This window comes from Erinaceus europaeus, chromosome 14 (genome assembly GCF_950295315.1).
Source record: "Erinaceus europaeus chromosome 14, mEriEur2.1, whole genome shotgun sequence".
NCBI classification, from domain to species: Eukaryota; Metazoa; Chordata; class Mammalia; order Eulipotyphla; family Erinaceidae; genus Erinaceus; species Erinaceus europaeus.
Window position 1 is genome coordinate 2,256,217 of NC_080175.1, and position 23,995 is coordinate 2,280,211.

At 49.7% G+C, this 23,995-nt stretch overlaps 1 protein-coding gene across 1 annotated transcript in view; it reads right to left on the reverse strand.

The window, feature by feature from the left end:
• Positions 1-23,995, reverse strand: part of DOCK1 (dedicator of cytokinesis 1) — a 319,977-nt gene that overhangs the window by 52,240 nt on the left and 243,742 nt on the right. Inside the window, exon 12 of the mRNA XM_060171089.1 lies at positions 4,654-4,802. Coding sequence (XP_060027072.1) covers positions 4,654-4,802 — 149 coding nt within the window. The remainder of the gene's footprint in view (positions 1-4,653; positions 4,803-23,995) is intronic.

The window sequence follows — 23,995 nt, forward strand, 5'->3', positions numbered from 1 at the left end:
CTCCGTGTTGGTCATCACGCCAGGCCCCTGCATTGCTTGACGCTGTGGTCTATTGACATCATCACTGCTTTGCCTGAGACCCGCCCTGCCTGCAGGGCACTGGTTTAATCCCCACTGGTTAGATGCAAGCCTGCTATCTTCACACTCTTTTTCTTCTCTCCACCTCCTCTCCTACCCATTTCCTCTTCCGCCCTGCCACTTCCGCTTCAGAAGGTATAAAGGCATTTTTCTCTGATCAATAAAAAAATTGCACTGCGTTCCCGCTCAGCCACGTATGGCAGAGTCTCTCTCTCTCTGGCAGAGCTAGCCCGGCACATCACTCCTCCCAAGAAGGGAGCATCTGGACTCCCTCTGGGCAGGAACGGGGCGGGGGTGTCCCGTGTCAGCACCGAGCCCCCTGCCACTGGAGTGGCCACTTCATGGGACAACATCTCACTTGGTTGGGAAAAATACCATTAACAAGTCAATGGTCCTGTTTATTAAACAATTTTTCCTGCTTTATATCTTACCACCTTTCAGCCACCAAGCTGCAGATGCTGCCATGACGCCATCCTGATTTCCCTGAGCAGACGCCCTCACCCGTGTGTCCTGGAGCCTCCCCTCCCCAGAGCCCTGCCCCACTTGGGACAGACAGAGACAGGCTGGGGGTGTGGATCCACCTGCCAACACCCATGTCCCCAGAGAAGCAATGACAGAAGCCAGAGCTCCCACCTTCTGCTCCCCATAAAGAGTTCTGGTCCAGACTCCCAGAGGGGGAGGAATGTTAGGGGAAGATGACGAAAGGACTCTGAACTCAAATTCCATCAGGACCCAGAGAGAGAAAAGGGAAAAAAAAAAAAAAAAGGAAGGACACTTGGAAGTAGTAACAGGTGTAGGTATTACTTAAAAAGGAAGAGAAGGCAGGACCATAGAAAAAATTAACACGCACACGCACACACGCACACACACATACATATGGAAAGGGAGAGAGAGAGCGACAGCTATAGAAATAATAGTCAACTCATATCTGTGACCTTGAGAAAACCATTGCAGTCTCCAGTGGAGGGAATGGGGACACAGAGCTCTGGTGGTGGGAACAGTGTGGAATTAGACCCCTGTCATCTCATAATTTGTAAATCAGTATCAAATCACTAATAAGAGTTTGTAAGAACTACCCTGTGGATATAAATCAGAGTAGTAGGCATTCCCGACAGAGAAGCTTCACACACGCAAGGCCGTATTTATGGAAAGCTGCAAGAGGGCTCTCTGCGGGGCAAAATCTGACAAGGGTCAGGGTGCGGGCAGAGGCTCGGGACAAGGTGTCTTCCTGTCTTCTCTGAACCAGCAGATGGCAGAAATACTGAACAGAGAATCAATACCCAGGCAAGCCAGGACCCCAAGAGACCAGGAAAGGGGGCCGGGAGGGGGGGTAGCTCACCCAGGAGAACACACACATTATCATGTCTGAGGACCCGGGTTCAAGCCCCTGCTTCTAACCCTGTAAGAAGTTAATGGGGTGGCCGGAAGACAGTTCAGCTGGGAGAACTCGGCACAGTATGTACTGGAGGGGTGCTCTGGCTCCCTCTCCCTCTCCCTCTCTCCCTCTCTCCCTCTCTCCCTCTCTCCCTCCAGGGCTATTACTGGGGGTTGGTGCCAGTACTACAAACCCACTGCTCCCAGTGGCCATTCTTTCCAATGTAGTGGATAGGACAGAGAGAAATGGAGAGAGAAGGGGAAGACAGAGAAGTGGAGAGAAAGACAGACACCTGCAGACCTGCTTCACCGCCTGTGAAGTGACTCCCCTGCAGGTGGGGAGCCGGGGGCTTGAACCGGGATCCTTGTGCGGGTTCTCTGTGCACTTAACCAGGTTTCCACCACCTGGTCTGACGCTCCCCCCAGCCCCTGTTCACAGGACTTCAGTACTAAAACAAGGCTTCAGAAACGCGCTCACCAGCCATGGAGGTGGGAGCCGGGGCTCAGAGGGCTCCGTGGCCTCGGGGTCCTTCTCCTCTGGCCACCACATCCCTCCTCTTTGACGGGAGGAGTAGGGGCAGCAAGGCCTGCCCGCCTCGGGCTCCCTGCCCGCAGGGGACATGCCAGGAGGGACCCCTCCCCGGCCCACAGCTGCAGGCGAGTGGGTCCCCCTTGCTCTCTGGCTCTGAGACTTAATCACACACTGAATTCACCTCTAGCACGTCACGGCTGCCGTGCCACGTCCTGTGTCTTGCCAGCAAGCGGCCCCTGACCGTGAAGCCAGGTGACACGTCAGTGCCGGGGGCCACACCTGGAACCTCATGTGTGCCAGCCCTGTGCTCTGCCCACCGAGCTAACTGCCCAGGCTGGGAAGTGTGTCTCAGATGCTCAGTAGGTGGGGACGGGTACAGGCTGAGTGGAGCTGTCGGGTGGGCCTGAAATGCTGTTTCCTGCAGGTGGACAGGTCGCAGCTCTGCTGCGTGCAGAGCTGAGGGTGGAGGGCGGGCGGGATTCTGCAGAAGGGCGGCATTCAGGAAACAGGGCTTTTCTTCTCATTTTGACCACAAAGGTTATTGCTGGGGCTCCACGTCTGCACGGACCCTCTGCTCCGGGCGATTCTTTTTTCCAAAATTACTTATTCATTTACTTACTTATTTACTTATATTTACTAGATAGAGACAGAGAGAAATTGAGAGGGAAGGGGAGATACAGAGGGAGAGAGACAGAGAGACACCCGCAGCCCTGCTTCACCACTCATGAAGCTTTCCCCCTGCAGGTGGGGACCGGGGGCTCGAACCTGGGTCCTTGCGCACTGTGATGTGTGCGCTCCACCAGGTGCGCCACTGCCCAGCCCCCTTTTTCTTGTCTTTAGAGGGTGGGAAACAGAGAGGACACAGCAGAGCACGGCCCCAGCACTCATGAAGCTTCCCTGGGCTGAGGCCCCAGGAGTCGGCCAGGGACTTGAACTGGGTCCTTACACAAGAAACAACCAGTTTCTCTTCCGTTGGCCTCGGCTGTATTTGGTCACAGACAGCCTGAAAGAATGACAGACTGCTGGCTTTGGGCTTACCTCCCTGTGTGAATAACACTTCTCTATGTAAATGTAATTTTCTCCTGTACCTGATTCTTGAATTGAATAATGTTATTTTTTAATAAGATCCTTCCCTGGGACTTGATTTAGATAAAAATCCCACAAGTCAGATGTGCTTTCATTTTTTTTTAGCCTGGAGGTGGAGGGGCAAACTCATTTTGAATAATAACTCGGAGATCTGGGGAGCAGGCAGGAAGAACGGGCCCGTGGTTTGGTGCCGGGGGCAGGAAAGCTGGTGCGGAGCTTGCGACAGCGACAACGGCAGAGGCAGGGAGACAGTCCACCCAGCAGGACACACCTTGTGCAGAGGACATGGCTGCGAGCCCCTGCACCACACAGCGTTGCCACGCAGAACTGGGGGAAGCCCCCGGGTCAGTGTGGTGGTGCTGTGGACCTCCTCCTCCCGCCAAAAGAAGGAAAATTGTCTGCTCGGAGCAGTGGGGCTGCACGTGTGTAAGAAAGCTATCTCTGAGGCGTCATCTCTTCGTGAAAGGCTCAATCTGTGACACTGCCTGTGACAAGACCGAGTGGTGTTCTGGTCTCTCTCCTGCTCACTCAAAGTAGCAGATACAGGGGCCAGCTGGTGGCGCACCTGGCTAAGCGCTCACACTGCAGCGCACAAGGACCCAGGCTCAAGCCCCCAGCCCCCACCTTCAGGGGGGAAGCTTCATGAGTGGTGAAGCAGGGCTGCAGGGGTCTCTCTGTCTCTCTCCCTCTTTGTCTCCACTTCCCCTCTCAATTTCTCTGTCTCTATCCAATAATAAATAAATTAAAATATTTTTTTAAATAGCAAGTGAGAATATACTACTTATTCAGTAGAGTTGAAGGCCATCTCCATGTGTGACTATAGGGCTTCTAAGCTGGTTTCCATTCAGGCTGAGAGGCTGAGACAGAGACAGAAGGAGAGGCAGCTTGTACCAGAGTTTGCCCTGCTGCTGTAGCATCCACCATATGCTTACAGGGCTCAAACCAGAGCTGTGAACCAAGAGACATGTACCCTCTGCAGTGGGCTAACTCTCCATCCCCAAATAGGTAAATGGAAAATAGAAAAAGGCCTTTGCTGTGCCAAGATTCACTCTAGTGAATTCAATCTAGCTAGTTTGCTATTGTCCAACTTGATCCAAACACTTTTTGAGCACGAGACAAGCCCCTTCCTTGAGGACTGGGGATCAGCGCCACTGCACAGAGAGGAGAGCAAACCACATACTTGAAATAAAGAGAGCAAAAGCAGGAAATTTCAGAGGGACATAGCCCAGCCAGAAGCAACGTTCTGAGAGAATATGGTCAGTGATTGAGTTTTTGTATAAGAAAGGTGAAAAAGAGAGAGAGAGAGAGAGAGAGACTTTTTATCCAGCGTTTAGTGTAAGTAAACCTAGATAAAAATCAGGAACTAGGAGCTGTAAACTGAGTTCCTTCTTCCAAAAGATGGGAGCAGACGACGACAGGCCTTTTCAGTGAGCAAAGTCCTGGGATCCTTCCAGAGCGGGAGAAATCACGTTGGGCACATTCAACGCTCTTGACTTAGAGCCTTCTCTGAGTGTCCTGTGAGGGCGGTCAGGCGTGTGCCCTCCCTCTCTCCCCCCATCCCAGGGCTCACACGACATCCTTACCATCTGGAAGCTTCGTGTGGAATGGAATTCACACTGCATCATGTCAAAGAAGATGGGAATGGTGGCTTTCCGTAGCTCCGTCTCGGGAATGAGGGTCATCTCCAAAATTGGGCCGACCATCTCTGGGATGAACTTGATCTTGTGTTGGCCTTGAGTAAAGAAACCCTGTTCAGAAATAGGTCTACAGGATTCTCAGCTGGGATTCCAGGGACAAGCAGCAGTTGTGAGTTTAGACAGCACTGGGGTCCTTACAAAGCACCCCTGTCTCAGCGTCCGGCCACAGTTTTGAGTGTGTCCAGACTCTAGCACAAGAATAGGACTGAGAATAATCTGACTTCCAGAGATGGAGCTACGAGCAGCAGATCACTTTCTCTCCTCTCCTCTCCTCTCCTCTCCTCTCCTCTCCTCTCCTCTCCTCTCCTCTCCTCTCCTCTCCCGGATCAACTAGGAATACCAAAGGAGACCACCCGGACCGAAACAAGACAGGACTAGAATGACCACAGGAACCCAGTAAATCACCCGTGAGTACAAACACGCGTGGCTGGTGACAGAGAGGAGAGAGGGGCCTAAGGAGAGATTAAGTGACTGCTAATAGTTCAACAGTTTATCAGTGGAGATACCACCTCCAGTCTGCTCCACCAACAAGGGGACAGCTGAAGGGAGGAGAGGACTCCCCAGAGACTCACCAAGTGCAACTCTGAGTCTCCATTGCTACTACCCTCAGAATCTGGAGCAGCAACAGGGAGGGACACCAGGGGACAGAGATCTAACCGGGAAACTCAGGAGAAGACCTATACCTCGGTGGCATAGCTGAGGGGCTGTGAAAGTCTCTTTGCATAACCACTGGGTTATCTCTGCCACACCCTGCTTTATCTCTGGGTCAGGAGTCAGTGATTAAGCTAAGAAGCCTATTGATAGTTTAAAAGCCCTCAGGCTCCCATAGCCTACAGGGAAGAAAAAAAGAGAGGCTTTTACACCACTGAGCTCCGACTCAGGGATTGAAAAAACTGTTAACTTCCACCACGGTAAACCCTTTAATTAAATTACTTAGACACAAGTCAATCCAGGCAATAATGATCAATAATTTGAAAAGTACTGATAAAGGGAACTCATAACATAATATATAAAATGGTTAAAACAACAAGAAAAAATATTGGAGACTCGAACCAGGACAAGAGTCCAGCTAAAAGTCTTCCAGAGGGTGAAGCACAAAACAACGAGTTCAACATCCAAACATTAGCTAAGGAAATAATAACAGGAGTGAGTAAAGAATTTGAAAAAATTGTAATCAGAAATGCAGGAACAACAAATGAGAATATGGAAGAAAATTCTAATTATCTCATGGTTATTAGAGAGCTGAAAGCTGAAATCGCTGAGCTAAGAAGGCAACTAGCTGAACAAGCTAAAACAGTATCAGAGCAGGGCAACAAAATAGATGAACTCCAGAAAGCAGTAGAGGGCAGAGAGAATAGAATCTATGAGGCTGAAGACAGAATTAGCAAGAAGCGGACTGAAACCCAAATACTGTGATCGAAGCTGTTAAAGAAACCTCCATCTCAGGGAGCCGGGCAGTGGCGCACCTGGTTAAGCACAAGTAGTATTAGGCACAACGATGCAGGTTCAAGCCCCCGGCTCCCCACCTGCACAGGGATCACTTCACAAGCTACAAAGCAGGTCTGCAGGTGTCTCTCCCTCTCTATCTCCCCTTCGCCTCTCAATTTCTCTCTGTCCTGTCCAATAAAATGGAAAAAAATAGCCTCCAGGAGCAGTGGATTCGTAATGCTGGCACCGAGGCCCAGTGATCACCCTGGAGGCAAAACAAAACCAAGCAGTCCATCCCTACAAGGTCCTCAGCCGTGACCCTGTGCTGTAGCAGGTAAATGGCGTCTCGCAGACACACAGGACCCAGGGCCAGGGCAGCCACTGCGGGACGGAGGTGGGCTGGGTCACGGACAGTGTGGAAGTAGGCCCAGAAAGTAAAGGAGTCGCAGCAGACAGCCTCGCGGGCTCTTTGTCTCTTCAAGAGCTTATGGAGAAGAATCAGCATCCTGGGCGGCTGTGCACCTGCTCAAGGGCACATAGCACCAAGCACGAGGACTTGGGTTCGGGCCCCCGGCTCCCCACCTGTAGGGAGGATGCTTCACGAGTGGTGGTGAAGCAGGTCTGCAGGTGTCTCTCTGTCCTATCCCCCCCCCCAAAATCTCTCTCTGTCCTATCCAATATAACGGAAAAAAAAATCACTGACTTGGCAGGTTTGCACACAATTCTCGCTCTGCACAGCGAAAGCAGAAGCCCCCGGAAGCCGGCCTGAGGATGTGAGGAGGGGAGAGGAGGGGAGAGGAGTCTGTATGCCCCGCCTACAGTGTGGTGTGAAGATGCTGACTGAGGCAAACACAGTACTAATCTCAACTCAACTCTCAGCCCAGGTGCCGCTCCCAGGAAGCAAAGGCAGATTCACACAGATTCACACGAGCTGTTGTCAGGAGTAGCAGTGGCTGTTCCATTACTGAACCTTTATTGACACTCACAGCACGATTCTAGGGGGACATTCCACATAGTCCAGCCAGGTGAGGGCAGAGGATGGACTATCTCTAAGACGGAGCAAAGCTCTCCCTGTGAACACAGGCGGAGGGCAACAGAGCCTTACCTTACCTGGGGGTGAGCTCAGGACAGGCCTAGGGATGCTTTTTGAAATAAGAACAGTGGGTCAGCCAAGAATAAGAACAAGGACAATATGAGGAAGGTTCTCACAGGGAAAAAAACCAAGCTAGAGAACACAGTAACCATAAAACACAGTAAAGGAAATTGACAGTAGACAAAAAAATAAATTAAAAAAAAAGCAGATAGAATCTGTGAGTTGGGAGATAAGGTACTGAGGGAAATGCAGCCAGATCTGCAAAAAGGGAAAAGATGATGCAGGGATAGCCCTGCGCCTGGGGGCTGACAATAAGAAATAAAACATTGGCATCAGATAAGCCGCATAAGGAGAAGAAAGTAAAAAGGTAGAAGCTTTTTTTTTTTTAAGAAAAATATTCCTGAATTTACCTAATGTGGGAAAGAAACAGACAACCAGATTCAAGAGGCTCAGAAAGTCCCAAAATAAACCCAAACAGACATATGCTAAAACAAATTGTAATCGATGCGGTAGAAACTAAATGGAGATCATTTGAAATGAAAGAGAGAATAAAAGAAGCATCTAGAGAAAAGGAATAAAGGACAAAGGAGCTGCTCTAAGAACAGAAGAGGAAACGAAGCAGGACTTGGGCTGGTTATGATGCACTGCACCAAAGCAAAGGACTCTGGGGTGGCGGGGGTGGGGGCCATGATGGCAGAGGAGGACCTAGTGGGGGTCGAGAGTTCTGTGGACGACTGAGAAATGTGACACATGAAAAAACTATCCTATTTTAATGTTGACTGTAAACCATTAATTCCTCTAATAAAGAAAAAAAGGAAAGGAATTTTCCAAGAATACTCAACCATGCTAGCTAGGTCACTCAGCATTGAAGGAGGATTAAGAAAGCAACAGAAACTACATCACATTACGCCACCCTTGCAAGGAGTAGTTAAAGGAATTTTAGTAAATGAAACAAAAACCACATGTATATGCCAGGGACGTGTATATGCCAGGGACGTGTATATGCCAGGGACGTGTATATGCCAGGGACGTGTATATGCCAGGGACGTGTATATGCCAGGGACGTGTATATGCCAGGGACGTGTATATGCCTGGGACGTGTATATGCCTGGGACGTGTACATGCCTGGGACGTGTACATGCCTGGGACGTGTACATGCCTGGGACGTGTACATGCCAGGGACGTGTACATGCCTGGGATGTGTACATGCCAGGGGCGTGTACATGCCAGGGACGTGTACATGCCAGGGACGTGTACATGCCAGGGACGTGTATATGCCAGGGGCGTGTATATGCCAGGGGCGTGTATATGCCTGGGACGTGTATATGCCAGGGACGTGTACATGCCAGGGACGTGTATATGCCAGGGGCGTGTGTATGCCAGGGGCGTGTATATGCCTGGGACGTGTATATGCCAGGGGCGTGTATATGCCAGGGGCGTGTATATGCCTGGGACGTGTATATGCCTGGGTCGTGTATATGCCAGGAATACGTATATGCCAAGAACGTGTATATGCCAGGGATGTGTATATGCCAGGGACGTGTATATGCCAGGGGCGTGTATATGCCAGGGACGTGTATATGCCAGGGACGTGTATATGCCTGGGACGTGTATATGCCAAGGACGTGTATATGCCAGGGACGTGTATATGCCTGGGACGTGTATATGCCAGGGACGTGTATATGCCTGGGACGTGTATATGCCAGGGACGTGTATATGCCAGGGACGTGTATATGCCAAGGACGTGTATATGCCAGGTGGGGCAGCCAGCTGAGCAGGAGACTGAAAACCCCTCGGCACAGCAGGTTAGAGGTCGAAAGCCTTCCCCAAGACCTCAGGGCAACCCCGAAGCCACGGTCCGGAGGAGAAACATCTCAGGGTGGGGAGGGAGCTAACAGAAATGCAGAAGGAAGACGCCACAGTGCAGGGGAGTCAGAGAGAAACAGAAGAATGAGGTCCAGCAACAAAGCAGCCCTGAAACAAGTAATAAAAAAGACAGCACATGGGGAGATTTCAATAATTCAGGGGGCCAGGTGGTGGCACACCTGGTTAAATCCGCACATTACAACGCACAAGGACCAGGGTTCAAGCCCCTGGTCCCCACCTGCAGGGGGGACGCTTCAAGAGTGGTGGAACAGGGCTGCAGGTGTCTCTCTGTCTCTTTCTCTATCTCCTTCTCCCCTTTAAATTTCTCTGTTTCTATCAAATAACAAATTAAAAAATGATATTTCAGTAATTCACTAAATATTAACAGTCCAGATGGCTAATTCGCCAATTCAAAGGTACAGAAAATTTGAATGGGTCTAAAAAAGAAGTCAAAGAGTTAGCTCACCTGTGTGGACACCTGCTTTGCCAAGCACACAACCCCAGTTTGAGCCCACACCGCCGAGACTGGGAGTACTCTGGCTCTGAGGGAAGCTGGGGTCTCTCTCTCTCTCTCTCTGAAAATGCTGTAGAAGAGAAATATCTGCAACAATCCAAAAAATAAATCCTATTTTTTTTTATTGTCTATTAGGTTTAAGAACAAACATAGGCTCAGAGGCAAAGGTTGAAGACAATCTTAGACTCAAGAGAGGACTGAAGAAAGACCCACGTATCAGATAGGTGTCCAGCCTACTCCAGTACTAACAGGGCTGGGAGACTGTCAAATGGTTATGTCAGAAGCCTCCCCAGACTCTTGGGTTCATTCTCCGGCACCCCCATCAGCCAGAGCCAAGCAGGGCTCTGGTACAAAAAAAAAAAAAGAGACAACAAGTAATTGTTGACATTATTAAATGTTTCTGGGGTAAGTGCAAGCAGAAGAACAATAACAATTACTAGTATAAACACAGCAAATGCTGGATTTCAAAGTGACTATAATTATAGACGGTGGCACTGATTACAGCACAATAGGAACCAGGGACTTCTGTATTAATATTCCACTTACAAGCAAGGACAGATCAAGTGGATAAAGAATAAAGCAGGAAACAATAATGGCGAACGGGGCCACGACACTGACTACGCACGCACAGAACACTCCTCCTCCAAACAGCAGCATTCCCACGCTTCAGAAATATGCCCCGAACATTCTCCAGGATGGACTCAAGAAAAAAGCACGCCAGGTAAACCGCAGAGAGACAAACTCGAGCACAGGGAGACTGCACACATGCTACTCTGACCACTGGCTCCATGAGGAGACGGAAGAAGAAATCGGAACACACCCAGAAAAACAAAGAGGAGAAGGGGAGAAACACCACAGCACTTCTCAGTCCAGGGAGCTCCCGGGGCGCCATGCGCAGTGAAGACTCAGACCCTCACACAAGGTGATATAACACCTGAACAGCACACGGGCGCTAGCCGGAGCCACAGCAAAGTCATTTCTAACCAACAAACAAGAAATAGGCAGGGAGTTTGGCTTAGTTAAATGAAGTCACTTAGTTTAGAAGCGGCTTCCACTAACGAAGTGGTCTTAAAAAGTCCTATCTTCTTTAATTAAAAAAAAAAAATCATCCTACCCTGCTTTTCTTTCACCGCACTATGACTGATAGCGCTTCACTTCTGACATGCAGCAGAAGAATGAACAGGGGATGAACTTCAAGCCTGAATTGCCAGCGACGTTTTGTTATTAACGCCCACGGTTTACCAAGTTAATCAATCATGCTCATAATTTTGCACAATCCCCAGCCAGTGTGGGATGAGAAGGGGCTTCGTTTTCTTGATGACTCAGTTAATACCGAGATCTGTGAAGAGGGCCATTAAACAAATCTGGCTGGTACAAATAACCGCATTAGTAAAACAGAGAATTCTCCCAATTAGCCTAGATTAGTGTATATGTCTGAAATCTGCATTGGGCAAACACAAGTGACACTTTCCCGTGAAGAATCTAAAGTGATTTACGTCTGATTTTCAGCTGTGCGTGAAGCAGGGGTATTTTGACTAAGGTTATAATAACCCGATTCTCTTCACTCTCCCAAACGCTTAATGTTTCTGATAGGCGTGTGACTGCTGCAGAGTTGTCTTAAACACGCTATTATACTCAGTCTCTCAGGTGACACTCGTCTCGTCTTCTGCCTAAAAAATGGCAGGACTGACATTTCAGAAAACAAATGACAGTGACAGAGAGTGTTCATGGAGCACAGTTTGAGCAGCACGGGGAGCAGGGCTGTCAATGAAGGCTCTCTCTCACGGTGCCGGGCTGGGAGGACCAGTGGGCACAGCCACATGGGTCTGCGGAGGCAGGGACCGGAAGCAGAAGTCAAGGAAGGACAGGACCCAATATCCCATCAGCCCTCCTCGCCAACAGCCTATGAGTGGCCCAGGACCAGCCCAGAGCTGCAGCCCTACAAAATCCCTGGCGAGTGGGCCCTGGGGAAGTCCTCTGGGCCTCAAGTTCTTCTCTCACTTGGTGTTTTGGTTAAGTGCATTACCGATTCCCGCGGAGCATCCTGGCCCAAGTGGAGCCCTGGGCTCAGGCTTGGAGTTGGTGAGGACTGAGAAGTCTGTGCGTGTCAGTCAACAAAAAGGACAGAGGTAGTGGTCAGGACACAATGGGGATATTTTACTTAGCGGTTTTGTAAGTCAATTTTGTCTATTTTAGATAGAGACAAAGTTGAAATTGAGAGAGGAAGGGGAAACAGAGTGGTCTGTTTGTGAGCCCCTTCCCCTGCAGGTGGGGATTGGGGGGGGTCTGAACCCAGGTCCTTGTATATTGTAAACTGTGTGCTCATCTGGCTACTGTTTGGTTAATTTTTAAAATTTTCTTTATTGGGGAATTAATATTTTACATTCAACAGTAAATACAGTAGTTTGTACATGCATAACATTTCTCAGTTTCCCATATAACAATACAGCCCTCACTAGGTCCTCTGTCATCCTTCCTGGATCTGTACTCTCCCACCACCCACCCACCCCAGAGTCTTTTACTTTGGTGCAATATGCCAATTCTAGTTCAGGTTCTACTTGTGTTTGCTTCTGATCTTGTTTTTCAACTTCTGCCTGAGAGTGAGACCATCCCATATTCATCCTTCTGTTTCTGACTTATTTCACTCAACATGATTTTTTCAAGTTCCATCCAAGATCGGCTGAAACCACTTAAGTCTCCATTTTTAGTAGCTGAGTAGTATGCCACTGTGTATATAAACCACAACTTGCTCAGCCACTTATCTGTTGTTGGACACCTGGGTTGCGTCCAGGTTTTGACTATTACAAATTGTGCTGCTAAGAACATATGTGTAAACAGACCTTTTTGGATGGGTGTGTTGGGTTCCTTAGGATACATCCTCAGGAGAGGAATTGCAGGTTCATATGGTAGGTCCATTTCTAGCCTTCTGAGAGTTCTCCAGACTGTTCTCCACAGAGGTTGGACCAATTGACATTCCCACCAGCAGTGCAGGAGGGTTCCTTTGACCCCACACCCTCTCCAGCATTTGCTGCTGTTACCTTTTCTGATGTATGACATTCTCACAGGAGTGAAGTGATATCTCATTGTTGTCTTTATTTGCATTTCTCTGACAATCAGAGACTTGGAGCATTTTTTCATGTGTTTCTGTCTTTTGGATCTCTTCTGTGGTGAATATTCTGTTCATATCCTCTCCCCATTTTTGGATGGGATAATTTGTTTTCTTGTTGTTGAGCTTGTCAAGCTTTTTATATATTTTGGTTATTAAACTCTTGTCTGATGTATAGCATGTAGAGATCTCCCATTTTGTGAGGGGTCTCTTGGTCTGGGTAGTGGCTTCTTTTGCTGTGCGGAAGCTTTTTAATTTGATGTAGTCCTATAGGTTTATACTTGCCTTAGTCTTCTTTGTAATTGGATTAGTTTCATTGAATATGTCTTTAAAATTTATGCAGAAAAGAGTTCTGCCAATATTTTCTTCTAAGTATCTGATAGTTTCTGGTCTAATATCCAAGTCCTTGATCCACTTGGAATTTACTTTTGTATTTGGTGAAATACAGTGGTTCAGTTTCATTCTTTTGCATATTTCAACCCATGTTTTCCAACACCATTTGTTGAAGAGACTCTGCTTTCTCCATTTAATAGTCTGAGCACCTTTGTCAAAGATTAGATGTCCATAGGTGTGGGGGCTTACTTCTGGGCTCTCAATTCTACTCTACTGGTCAGTGTGTCTATTCATGTTCCAGTACCAAGCAGTTTTGATGACAATGGTCCTATAATACAATTTGAGATCTGGGAGTGTGATGCTTCCAGTTCTGTTTTTTCTTCTCAAGATCGTTTTAGCAATTCTAGGTCTTTTCTGGTTCCAGATAAACATTTGTTGCATTTGTTCTATTCTCCTAAAAAATGTGGGTGGGATCTTGATGGTGATAGCATTAAATGTGTATATGGCTCTGAGTAGTATATTCATTTTGATGATGTTAATTCTTCCAGCCCATGAACATGGAATATCTTTCCACTTCTTTGTGTCTTTTTCAATTTCCTTGAGTAGTGACTCATAATTTTCAGTATACAAGTCTTTCACTTCTTTGGGTAGGTTTATTCCTAGACATTTTATTGTTTTGTTGCTATAGTAAAAGGATTTACTAAAAATTTAGTAAAAGGATTGATTTCTAACTGAGTGTTTGCATAGAGGAATGCCACTGACTTTTGAATGTTAATATTGTAGCCTAACATCTTCCTGTATTGCCTGATGATTTCCAAAAGCTTCTTGCTGGATTCCTTAGGTTTTTCTATGTATACTATCATGTCATCTACAGATAGGGAGAGTTTGACTTCTTCTCTTCCAATCTGCATCCCTTTAATTTCTTGCTCCTGCCTGACTGCTATGGCAAGAACTTCTAACACTATGGCCTGAAGAATGCTTTTTTCCCCTCCCTCTCTTTCTTGCTCTGGTAAGCCAATAAGGCATATATTATTTCTTCTGAAGTCATCCCATAGGTTTCTGTTGTTGTTTTCAGTATCTATTAATATTTTTTGAGGTCTCTTACTTCTTTTTTAGTTGTCTCTAATTCATCCTCAATCTTGCTCATTCTGTCTTCAGCCTCATTTGTTTGATTCTCTCTCCCCTCTACTGTTTTCTGGAGTTCATCTATTTTGTTACCCTGTTCAGATACTGTTTTAGCTTGTTCAGCTAGTTGTGTTCTTAGCTCAGCTATTTCAGCTTTCAGCTCTCTAATAACCTTGAGATAATTAGTGTTTTCCTCCAGAGTCTCATTTGTTATTTTCTGCATTTCTGATGACAATTCTTTCAAACTCTTTACACACTCCTGTGATTATTTCCTTAACTAGTGTTTGGATGTTGACCTCATTATTTTGTGCTTCAACCTTTGGGGGGCTTTAAGCTGGACTCTTCTCCTTGTTCATTTATCCAATATTGCTATCTTGGTGGTTTAACCATTCTATATAGTGTGCTATGAGGTCCCTCTCTTAGTACTTTTCAAATTACTGATCACTCTTGCCTGGATTGACTTGTGTCACTTAAAGTGTTCACAATTGTGGAAATTGACAGTTGTTTCAATATTATTTTAATCCCTGAGTTGGAGCACAGTGGCTTCAAAAGCCTTTTTTGTTCTTTTTCTTCCCTGTAGGCTATGGAAGCCTGAGGGCTTTTAAACTATAAGTAGGCTTCTTAGCTTATTCACTCACTCTCAACCAAGAGATAAAGCAGGATGGGGGAGAGATAGCCCAGTGGTTATGCAAAGAGACTCTCACACCCCAAGGATCCAAAGCTCCAGGCTCAATTCAGCTTCTCTGCCAAGCCAGGCACCACTGCTGGGCCCTGTGTGTTTCTAAACAAGTCACTTTTATAGTCTGCAGGTTCTGAGGCAATTATTCACCATGTTCTCATCAGAAGAACAACATGGAATGGCTTCCACCACACAGCCCCACTGCTAGGCCATGGAGTGTAGTTCTTCTCCTGAGTTTCCTGGTCAGTTCTCTGTCCCCTGGTGTCAGCACAGGGCCTCCCCCTGCTGCTCCAGATTCTGTGGGCAGTAGCGATGGAGACTCACAGTTGCATTTGGTGAGTCTCATGAGATTCTTCTCTTCCCTTCAGCCATCTTTTTGTTGGTGAAACAGACTGGAGGTGGTGTCTCAACTGGTAAACTGCCGGACTGATACCAGCCACTTAATCTCTCCCTTGGCTCCTCTCTGTCCATGAGCCACACGTGTCTGCACTCATCGGTGATTTGGTGGCTTCCTGAAGTCGTCCTACTCTGGTCTTGCGGTCCCAGGTGGTCTCCTTTGGTATTCCTAGCTGACCTGGGAGAGGAGAGGAGAGGAACACAGCCACTGCTGCTCTGTAGCCCTGCCTCCTCTATGCTTCCTGTTTGGTTAATTTTTAAAGATGCTATTATTTATTTTTTATGAGAATGAGAGAGACCAGAATGCCACTCAGTTCTGGCTTCTGGTGGTCCCAGGGATTTGAACCCGTGACCCTTGGGTACAGGCTTCTGAGTCTGGAGCACTGCGAAGGTACTTTCTCCTCAGCCTGGTGCTGCTTTTAAAAATGTTTAAGTCATTTCCTTCACGTTAGAAGTCAGGACATCAGTCTGGTTACTTGCATTGCTGGGAGTCACAGGCAAGCAAGTCCTGAACTCTACCTGCAAAATGACCCAGCCCAGAAGCAGGGATACTCCCTTCACATCCACCCGCTTCCTCACTCAGCTATTCATTCTTGGGGCCAGGTGGCGGGGCACCAGCTGAGCACACGCATTACTGCACAAGGACCTCAGTTAGAGAAGCCCACTCCCCACATGCGGGGGAGCTTCGTGAGCAGTGAAGCAGGTCTGCAGGTGTCTCTCTCTCTCGCTCTCTCACCCTCCCCTCTCAATTTCTCTCTGTCCTATCCGTAAAATGAAAAAAAGAAAAAGAATGAAAGAAAAAGGAAAAATGGCCAGAGAGCAGTGGATTTAATGCCAGCACCAAGCCCCAAAGATAACCCTGGAGACAAATAAATAAAATAAATGAATAAATACATGAATCAATAAATAAAATAAAAAGCAGTAGTCCTTCCTTCCTCCTTCCCTTCCTTCCTTTGCTTCTTTCCTTCCTTCCTCCCTTCCTCTCTCTCCTTTTCTTTCTTCCACCTAGCACACAGCTCAGACCTGGCTCCTGGCGGCTGCTGGGAAGGAACCTGGCCCTGTAACGTGCCGGTCCTGTGTGCTCCACTGTGCCCTGCTATCTGACTGTGAGCAAGTCCCTGCCACCTGATGACCAGGCCTGGTGGCTGCTCCCTCTCCGGGGCCCACGTCCCCAGGCCGAGAAGCCGCAGAGCCCAGGTCTGATGCTTCTGTCTCGCTGTACAGATCAGCCAGCGGCAGGAGGGAAGGAGCCGGGTATTCTGTTCACCGTGGCCGCCGGCTGCAAACGGGGTCTCCCAGGCTGCCTGAGGTCTCTCTGGGGGGGGTCTCAGTGTCAGAACCAGCTACACCGAGGGGCTTTCAGAACCCCGCTGAGGCCAGGGCCATGTCTGGGGAAGAAACCCTGGACTGCAGGGGCCTGGGGTGGCATCACAGTGTCAGGCTGCGTCCCCAGTGCCACCGGGGCCAGAGCTGAGTGGTGCCCCAGTCTCACTCACTTAGAAAAACCCAGTAAGGATTCTGGGAGGCTGAGGGGTGGTGGAGCACGGGGGCGGGGGAGCCAGTAGGAGGCTCCTGCGTGGACCCCAGGGCCTGCAGGTACTGCAGTCGTGCTGTGACTTCTGTCTTTGAAAAGCAGTCAGGGGCCGAGCACACCCTTCACCAGGCACAAAGCCGTGGGTTCAGGTTCCGGGCACCATGGGGGAGCCCATGCAAAGGGGAAGCTTCACAAGTGGTGGAAGGGGGTTAAGGTGTTTCTCCTTCTCTCTCTCTCTCTCTCTCTCTCATCTTTCTCTCTTTCAATCTCTCTCTCTCTCTCATTGCCAGAGGGATCTCTGGGATTGATGCCAGCATTGCAAATCCGCTGTTCACACTGGCTGTGTTTCTCCTTGTTGTCTCCCCGCCTCCTTTTCCTTTTTCTATTTTATTTACTAGGACAGAGGTAAACTGAGAGAAGGGGAGACAGAGAGGGAGAGAGAAAGAGAGACACCTGCAGACCTGCTTCACTGGTCATGAAGCTTCCCCCCCCCCCCGTGGGTGGGGAGCAGGCGTTTGAACCCAGATCCTTGCACACAGAACAGGTCACTCAGCAGTGTGGTCCGCCGCCCAGTCCCCTTTTCTTTTCTCTGCCGCACTAACCGCTGTGAGGTAAACAGAAACAGACACTCTCGGCAAGGGACATAGCTCAACCGGCAGAGAGCAGGACTTGGATGCTGGAGGGTTCTGGTTCAAGCCAGAGTCCTGCATATACAGGAGTGGTGCTCTGGCTCTCTCTCTCTCTCTCTCTCTCTCCCTCCTTCACTCTCTTTCTCATGTTAACTGTCTCTGTATCATTTTTTAAAAATTGAGTATGAAGCCATTTCAGAAGGAGCCCCCTCTTCTGAGCACCCCTGAAATGATCTTGTGGGGTGGGGTGGCCCACAGCTCAGTGCTGCTCCAGTGATGGCCCTGAACAGCTCAGAGGAAGGGGCGTCTCTGAGGAGGGGCCCTCGTGGCACTGGACGCCCCCAGGAGCCATCCATCAGGGAATGGCTCCGTCCTGGCTCTGTGTCCCCACGTGCCCCTTCACCTCCCCTAATAGGCTCCACACGGTCCCTTCCTGGCCTGTCAGGCCAAGTGACAAGTGTATCTGTCAGAGCGTGACGTCCAGAAAGAACGGGAGAGCAGCGCCACTCCTTGGAGATGAAGCATGAACGATGCTGATCTCAATTCAGACACACATCGCTGGGCTCCGGGGATGGGAGATGCCGGAAAGTCTCCCTCGGGCCTCTCGGCCTCACAGCCCAGAAAACTGAGGGAGGGAAAGAGAGGGATGGGGCCACCCAGCCAGACAGGGGACAGCTGGATGGAAACTTCCAGGGGAGCGGGTAGGGTCTATACTCCGAGTCTGGGCTCCTGTCTTCTCTCCCCAGGGCAGGAGGATAACTAAGGACTGGGCAGAGTCCGGAAGGTTCTCTGAAGGGGATATGGCCAGGCTTCCTGTGGTCAAGGCCTGGAAATAGCAGCAGCTGCAGCCAGGTTCCTTTCAAAGGCCCTAGGGAGCTCCAGGGGTCCTTGGTAACTCCCGCATCAGCAAGGACGGGGGTCCCTTTCCACCAGCCGTGTATTCTGCATGGTTCCAATCAGCATCCACTTGCAAGGGGCTTTTCTTGGCTTCCTGCTTCCTGCAGTGCTGAACTCTCTTACATGCATGATTCCACCAGTCCTGGACTGTTGTATGCTTTACATTGGGTTGTTCTAGCCCTCCCCCGCCAAGAGAATTGGATCAGTCCTGCTAGTTTCGCGGGCCCGCTTGGCCCCGCCCCAAGGAACCCCGAGAGGGTTCCAGAGTTCCAGAGTTGCAGAGTTCGAGAGTGCTTGGCGCCGCCGCGGGGGAAAGAGGCAACAGAGTTCTGTTTGGTGATTAGTTTGTCTTAGTTTATAAATCGTTGTTCCTGAAGAAAGAAATACAGCTTCCCTGCCCAGCCGTATGTCTCTGGTTGTCTCTGTTACCTGCCCGTGAAGCTAGCCCGGCCAGCTGGAGCTTCCAAATTTTAACAACACTGGACTAAAGTGTCTCTGTCCTTCTCCTTTCTCCTCTGCGGGGCTAGCCTGAGGGAAGTCTCTCTGTCCTTCTCCTTTCTCCTCTGCGGGGCTAGCCTGAGGGTGTTTCTTCCTGGGCACGTGCTCTCTGGGATGGAGAGAACAATGCTGGAGCCAACCTAGGTTGCTGCCCACTCAGCGACGTGGGAGAGGAACCAGGAACTCTCGTGGCTGAGTGGGAAATGCAAAGCAATCTGCCTTTATTGATCTGCATTTTTATATCTTCCAAGGCGGGAGTGGCAGGTCAGAACAGGAAATACGTAGGAAAGTGGGTGAGAGAGCAAGCTTCCATCTAACCAGTGGGGATTAAACCAGTGCCCTGCAGGCAGGGTGGGCCTCAGACAAAACAATGATGATGTAAGCGTTAAGCAGTGCAGGGGGCTTAACAGCGTTAAGCAGTGCAGGGGGCTGGTGTAATAACCAACACTCCTCCTCCTCCTCCTCTTGCCCCCAGGGTCATCCCTGAGGCTCAGTGCCAGCACTACGAATCCACTATTCCCAGCAGTCATTTTCCCCATGTATTGGATAGAACGGAGAGAAATTGAGAGGGGCAGGGGAGGTGGAGGGGGAGAGAGACAGATAAGACACCAGCAGACTTGCTTCAGTGCTTGTGATGTGTTCTCCCTTTACGTGGGGAGCCGGGGCTCAAACCTGGGTCCTTGTGCATGGAAATATGTGCTCTTAACCAGCTGCGCCACCACCTGCCCACCCCCCCCCGACGCCCCCCGCTTATTTCAGATAGAGTGAGAGACAGAGAATGAGGAAGCGCCCCACAGCGTGAGGGCTTCCCCTGGTGCCCTGGCACTCCCATGTGGTGTCTGGGCTTGAAGCTGGGCCACGCATGGCCACCTGGCCCCTTTCACCCAGGAGTTCCCGCCCGGGACTTCTCATTTCTTGGGCTCCCAGCTGTGCTCCACGCAGAGGCCCCTTTCTCTATGGTGAGCGTCACCCATCCACAGTCTCCATGGTTTTTGCTCCCAAGGACTCTTCACCGTTGAGCCTGGGGCTCAACGGTGAAGACCTGTTTGAAAAAGACTCCATCCTTTGTCAAGTCTGGGGGATGAAGGCTGTTTGGAGAATCTTTGAGCTCTCGCTATTGATAAGACAGGGCTTCCTCGGCATGAGGGCACCCCCAGGCAGCACTCCGCAGAGGAAACCAGGCTGTGAGGAGAGGGGGCAGTGAAACGCTGAGTCCCAGGCATGGCCCCTGAAGCGTCAAGGGGGTCTTCAAGAGGGAGACGTGCTGGTCTGCTTCTAAATTCTGCTTCTAAGACCCCTCCTGTTTCATTGGTTTAATCCCCCCTGCTTAACACTGTATTCTATTTACACAACCACTGTTAACCGTCCTGCCTGCAGGGCACTGGTTTAATCCCCACTGGTTCACAATGTCTTTTTGCTCCGCCCCCTCTCCTAGTCACACCCTGATTTCCACCAGGCTTTTTTCACTCCACCCTCTCTACGTCACATCCTGTTTCCACCCTACTTGGTGAGTATCTATAAGGACAGGATTGTGATTAGAGATAGCTTAGATTGTGCTGCGTTCCACAAGAATAAAGAGATACTGCTTCCCAGCTCAGCCCTGAGTCCCTGGTTGTCTTTCTCTCCCGCTCGCGATGCTAGCCTGGCAGAGACGGAGCCCAGGCCTTCACCCAGCTTAGTTCTCACCACTTCTCCTTCCGCTCAAGGAACAGAGAGACACCAGTATCGTTCCTGACATTCACACAGGGAGGGACTGGAGGACCAGCTGCACGGCCCACGCTCTGAGCAGCACAGGAAGCCCAGGCCTCTCGGGAGGACCAGGGGGAGGAGTGACCGGCCTGGAGGGAGGACAAAGGAAGCCTGGGGTGGAAGGCAGGTGCCCAGAGGAACTCGGTCTCAATAAGCAAAGGAGACAGGCTTACAGAAGACTCCCACAAACCGAGAGGAGGGGCCAGGCGGTGATGCACCTAGTTAAGCACACACATTATAATACCTAAGGACCCAGGTTCAAGCCCCTGGTCCCACCTGCAGGGGGGAAGCTTCACGAGTGGTGAAGCAAGGCTACAGATGTTTCTCTCTCTCCTTCTCTATCCCCCCATCCCTCTCAATTTGTCTCTATTCAATAATAACTAACTAAATAAATATACTAGAATGAATAAAATAAAACATTAATTAAAATGGAGAGGAGACCCAGTGAGGGGTGGGGTGACAGAATAGTGTTAACACACAGAACTAGCATGCCAGGAGTGCCAAGTTCAATGCCCGGCAGGACCAGCAGCCACGGCTGAGCAGAGGCTCTCCTCAAAAGCAAATTAAATGGAATTGAGTTAAAAAGATCTTTAACTGCTCAGTCTCCAAATACCCTTTCTACTCTTCTATTTGCTATTATCTATCTGTCTATCTACCTCTCTCTCTCTATCTGTTCCACGGCTCTTTGACCCTGGTTCTATTTACCGATCAGCTGTCGGCTTCTGATTCTTTGCTCATACTTCCTGTTTCTTCACGATCCAGGTTCCTGGGAGACGCCCACCCCTTTAGCCTGTCCTGTCTTGTTGGCACGTGAGCACTGTCAGTCTGTTTTTTATGCTTTTTATTTCTGTAGCACAAGCTGTAAGGAATCTGTCTGCACTTCTCATTCTGTTTCGCTGGGTCTTGCCTCTTAGTTCATTTAGCTCGTTTGTTTTTTTAAGCCGATCGTCATTTTTACTGAATTTCTCGAAACTTTACATCAGGCTCAACCTGACGCTGTTGACTGGCTACGGAAGAAGAGCAAACGCTAGAAGAACTGAATTTCTTTTCCTCTGTTCCACTTATTTTGGTTCTGATCCTCACTGTGTTCTTGGTTTGCTCACTTCACATCTAGTTTGCTCTTTTTTCTCTAGTCCCTTGAGGTCTAAAGATAGGTTGTTTATTTGAAGCATCCTTTTCCTTTTGCGAGGATTCCACCACAGTTGTTCACATGCAGGTATGATCTTTCACTTCCCTGTGACAAGCGGCTGCAAAACACCCCCAACGCAGGCCCCCGCCACCGTCACATCCCAGGACCCCAGGCCCCCCCCCAGCCCCTCACTGCCCCTTCTCAAGCTCTGCACCACACCAGTCCCAGCTCCACCTTGTGCTTCCCGTTCTGTCCTTTCCTTGAAGTCCCACCCGTGAGTGAGGCCGCCCAGCACCCATCCTTCTCTTATGAACTCGCCTCACGTTGCCCGATTCCTTCCGGCCTGAAGAGGAGGGGGAGGAGGAGAAGGAGGAGGAAGAGGAGGAGGAGGAGGAGGAGAAGATGCCTTCACGTCACCGCTGAGCAGCCCGACCCTGTGAATGTGCCACGGCTGTCACCGGGCACCTGGGCTGCCCCCGGCTTGGGCTCTTAGGGGCTGTGCCGCTCCGAGCAGGTGTGCAGAGACCTTCCTTTACCAGTGAAGATACAGCCGGCGTCTGAAGTCTGAAGAGCACCCGGCCAGCCCAGGGGCACCGGAGGCCTCGCTCACTAGAACAGACCCCCGCAGGGCCACAAAACGAGTTCTGACAAGTCTGAAGACTTATCAAGCGTCTTTTCCTACCACAACAGAACGAATCAAAACTCCAGAAAACTCACACAAGTGGATTCAGAGTCAAATCAAGACGCAGTTCTGCAGAGTCAGCGGGTCAAGGACACCAGCGCGGAAGGAGAAAACGCCGTCAAAACCACATAGCCCAACGTCTGAGGCGAGGCCACAGTGGTCCTTAGGGCACGCCCAGTGGTGATGGCAGTCAGCTTTGGCTTTTCCTCCCAGGCCCGCAGAGCCCTGTCCTCAGCCACACTCACACACACACACACACACACACACACACACTCACTCAGACACACACTCACTCACACACACACACACACACACTCAGACACACACACACACACACACTCAAACACTCAGACACACACTCAGACACACACTCACTCACACACACACACACACAAACACTCAGACACACACTCACTCAGACACACACATTCACACACATACACATTCACACACACTCACTCAGACACACACTCACTCACACACACACACTCAGACACACACACACTCAAACACTCAGACACACACATTCACACACATACACATTCATACACACACACACTCACTCAGACACACACACTCACTCAGACACACACACTCAGATACACACACACTCAGACACACACATTCACACACATACACATTCACACACACTCAGACACACAGACACACACACACTTAGACACACACACAGACACACATTCACACACTCAGACACACATTCACACACACACTCACACACAGACACTCAGACACACACACTCAGACACACATACACTCAGACACACACTCAGACACACACACTTACACACTCAGACACATACATTCACACACATACACATTCACACACACACTCAGATATACACACACAGACACACACACACTTAGACACACAAACACTCACACATACACACACAGACACTCAGACACACACACAGACACTCAGACACACACACTCAGACACACTCACACTCAGACACACACTGACACACACACACTCAGACACACTCACACTCAGACACACACACTCAGACACACATACACACTGACACACACTCACACACACTCAGACACACACACAGACACTCCGACATACACACACACTCAGACACACATACACACTGACACACACACTCAGACACACTCACACTCAGACACACACACTCAGACACACATACACACTGACACACACACACTTAGACACACACAGACACACACACTCAGACACACACACTCAGACACACACACTCAGACACACATACACACTGACACACACACTCAGACACACTCACACTCAGACACACACACTCACACACACAGACACTCCGACATATACACACACTCACACACACACTCAGACACACACACACTCTCAGACACTCACATACTCAGACACTCACACACTCACACACACTCACACACACACACACACACACACACACACACTCACACACTCAGACACACACAAGGGCAACACTCAAGCGTCCTGTTCAGGACGGGCCCCAGAGCCCCGTGCTATGTTCCTACCACCTGCCGGCGGGCGGCGCAGGTAACTGCGGTCTGAGTGCTGCTG